Consider the following 3,657-nt stretch of genomic DNA (forward strand, 5'->3'; position numbering starts at 1 on the left):
CCCAAAAAAAAAAATTAATTAAAATTTAAAAAATAGCTAAGTTACATATTTGAGCTTTTTGTGCTTTTGTGTGTGTTTCAGTTTTTGTTACAATCGCACACATGCTGCCTGAATAGTCTACGTCATGCATCATAGTTTTGAGATAAAAGCATAATGAATTTGTTTCCTAAATCGGGGCATACGGTTTCCTTTCCGCACTTAAAGCAAAATTGTGAGTCCTTTTCTACCGATCAATGGCGTGGTGGAAGACCATCGCGCAAGATGAGTTCGAATTTAACTTGAGTCTGAATGAGCTAATATCGAAGTAAACTGATAATTGAAAGTAACAAAAGTGCTCAATAAAATGTATCATTTATCTATCCTTTACTATCCACTTTAAAATCAAAGGTTGAAAGCAACTGTAGTTGTCAAATTTGTCTCCCCCAAAATGCACACCAGTACTACGTGGCGGAGGGAACAAAATCATCTCTATGTTTCCACAATCCTCAAATTGCATACCTACAAAGTGAAAGGATAATCTCCCCTTAAGAGCTCATAATCTCGTTCGCCCCCCAACCAGGCTCATATCAACCCCTACTTCAAATGAAAACCAGTATCCACATCACACCTATACCCAATCACATACATCACACCCACTAAATACCTAGACTCTTTTAGAACAAAAAAGCAAACCCCTCCAATCTTCGATATTGTAATGATTAATAGTATTGTAAAAGTACAATTCAACAAAAGGTTTCGTCGACGATAGTGCCAAGTAGACAATCTCATAATATCGTATTCACGTGCAATCTGCCTGACCACAGGAGCCGCCGTTCGTGATGGACAAAGAGCAACCCTCAGACGATGAACCTTACGAAGGCTTCTGCATCGACTTCGCCGCAGAGCTGTCCAAAATCGTGGGCTTCAAGTACAAGATCGAGCTGGTGCCGGACAACAACTACGGCACGAAGAACGCAGACGGCGAGTGGGACGGTATTGTTAGAGAGCTTATCGACAGGGTGAGTGATGGTAATAATTTAACACGTCATCAAATTCGAGAACGGCCTCTGTCGTGTGTCGGTTAGGAGTCTCGCTGTCGCGTGCAGTAGAGCTGTATTCGATTCCCAGGTAGAGAACATTTTTATTCAGTTTCTCGGTCTTTCTGCTGGAATGTATAATCTCACTCAACACGGGTTGGCCCTAACAGTGACAGGTTGAGTCTAAAGCCTGTCTTCTAAATGATCTAAACTGTTACGATGGAGATGTAAACAACTAATACATTTTTCTTTCCAAACCAGAATAAAAGTAAATTTCGACCCCCCCCCCCTATTTTATTTTAAGTGAAGCATGTCTTTTGTGCTTGACGGGCAAAATGATCCCACAAAGGACTGGAGACTACGGGTGTCAGCAGAAATGTATGAGCGGAAATCGAGCTCATATCTTTTATTTGCAACTGCACGCATCTTAGATCCCTTTACTTGTTTCAACTAAAACTTAAATTCCAGTGTCTTTAAGAAAATAAATGGTAAGCACTAATAACATCGTGTATCCAAAAGTCTATCGGCAACTTTCAATGGATGAACCCAAAGCACCATAAGAGCCTATTACGAATGTAACTGATTTGAACAAAGTGTATGACGGCATCGACACTTGCAAACTGTGAATCTATATATTATTTCAGTCTTTCATAGAACACACAACGTTTCACTCTTTACACCATTTAAAAAGGTGGTGAGTTCAAAATTCGGGGTAGGGCTTCTGCGAGAAAAAATACACGTTTTAACAAAAATTCAAAATGTTACACGAAATATGAACATTTTTATGCGTCCTTATAACTAGGATAATGAATACATCCTTCATCCTATTGATAATTTTTATTCGTTCTTCGGGGAGAAGCTAGCGCTCAACTGGAAACATGCGTCCAGCTGGGAGCAATCAGTTTGAAAGTTCACTGCACAAAGACAAGAATAAAATTCTCAAGGCCTTATCAAGCTAAAAAAGGGAAAGAGTTAGGTCAACATCGGACACAATTTATCTTTTCTAGCTCTTCGCTTATAGATGTTTCTTTGGGACAGTCTGTGAAAGCATTCAACACAACAAATGAATTTTTTTTCTTTCTCTTTTAAAAAAAAACTTGAACGTCAGTGCAAAAATTGGTAAAGGGCATGGGGCCTATTTTGAAACTCGGAAATGCATTATAAAACTATGTAATTTTTTATTCACAGTCGCTACCTATTACACAGATCTATCTGTTCACTGTCGAGTTTTTTGAACATTTGAGACTAAAATTTTGAGTTTCACATGTCAAGCTTTTTCAAATGCAATTCCTTGAATATCTTGATAACGACTCTGAATAATCTTACGATTTTGATAGAGCAGACAGAGCATCTGGTTTCTGACTTCATGGTCTTAGTAACTCAAAACGGCCCAAAATGATGACAGATCGAATTTTGTAATTCTAAGGTAGAGAGCTTGTCCCAGAAAATTTGAATCTTACAATGTATAGAGAAACCAAACGACGTTGTTTTAATAATAATATCTAATATGTTGGGATTTTTTTCCTTATCTGCTTTCCGTTATTTAGCCTGTCCATTCCTTCTCTTATTCATTCATTTATTCCTTCCTTAGTTTAATCATAAAATCATTTTGTCTTTTTATCTCCTGCCCCTGTCAATCATCAATATAACGTCATTAAAAAAAGCATTCAAGGTCTGGCTTCTTTTCACCCCACAGAAAAACAATGAATTAATTATTCCTTGCGTTTACGCAGCATTTCACTTCGTATTTCAGTCAAACATATTCCTTGATATATTATGCCATCCATCCTCAGAATCATTGCGAATCCATGGATTTACCCACCCACCCATCTATCCATATTTACTAATCAATTTTATTAAAACATTAGATCATCAATCCAACTTTTCATCCATCCGTTCATCCATCCATCCATTCTACAGCTAGCCCCTGTCATCTGCGAGTTTATTTCCCATTTCATTTCAACCTCTGCTCCTCCTCTCATCCATCCAGTTGTTAATTATTTTATCTTTATTTCTAAGAGAGCTGGTAGAAGGTGTGTTTGATTGGTCTTTTTCTCCTCCTTGAATTTTTATAATACTTTTACTGGATTGTTTTCCTCAATACCGAAGGACAGCAAATGTTCCTGGACAGCTTTTCATTAATTGTTGAGACTATGTTTTTCCCATCAAGAATAAAAGGTACCCTCGAGACCCATTTTCAATATCATTAATGGCCTGAGATCAAATCTATCTACGTTCATGGCGTAAATATAACGAGACCTTTGCATGGGTTTTTAAAAAAATTATGCTTGGTTGCTACGATTACTGTGATGACGGAAGTCATCTTGAACATGAACAAACAAACTGAAACATTCTTACGGCTATATATTTGTTGGCCAGAACAACATAAACCCCTGTCTAGGGAAAGCGATGAAATCAACCCATAAGATGAGACACTCTACTGAAGATCTTACTTGTCCCCCCTCCCCCACCCCCCCCAAAAAAAAAAATTAATTAAAATTTAAAAAATAGCTAAGTTACATATTTGAGCTTTTTGTGCTTTTGTGTGTGTTTCAGTTTTTGTTACAATCGCACACATGCTGCCTGAATAGTCTACGTCATGCATCATAGTTTTGAGATAAAAGCATAATGAATTTGTTTC

At 37.5% G+C, this 3,657-nt stretch overlaps 1 protein-coding gene across 1 annotated transcript in view; it reads left to right on the plus strand.

The window, feature by feature from the left end:
• The window catches only part of LOC100533293 (glutamate receptor ionotropic, kainate 2), a gene marked incomplete at its 3' end in the record, with an annotated part of 54,721 nt that overhangs the window by 17,888 nt on the left and 33,176 nt on the right, over positions 1-3,657 (plus strand). Inside the window, 1 exon segment of the mRNA XM_013081364.2 lies at positions 804-998. Within this exon segment, the coding sequence (XP_012936818.1) occupies positions 804-998 (195 nt within the window).

The sequence above is a fragment of the Aplysia californica genome, unplaced genomic scaffold, assembly GCF_000002075.1.
Source record: "Aplysia californica isolate F4 #8 unplaced genomic scaffold, AplCal3.0 scaffold00127, whole genome shotgun sequence".
NCBI classification, from domain to species: domain Eukaryota; kingdom Metazoa; phylum Mollusca; class Gastropoda; order Aplysiida; family Aplysiidae; genus Aplysia; species Aplysia californica.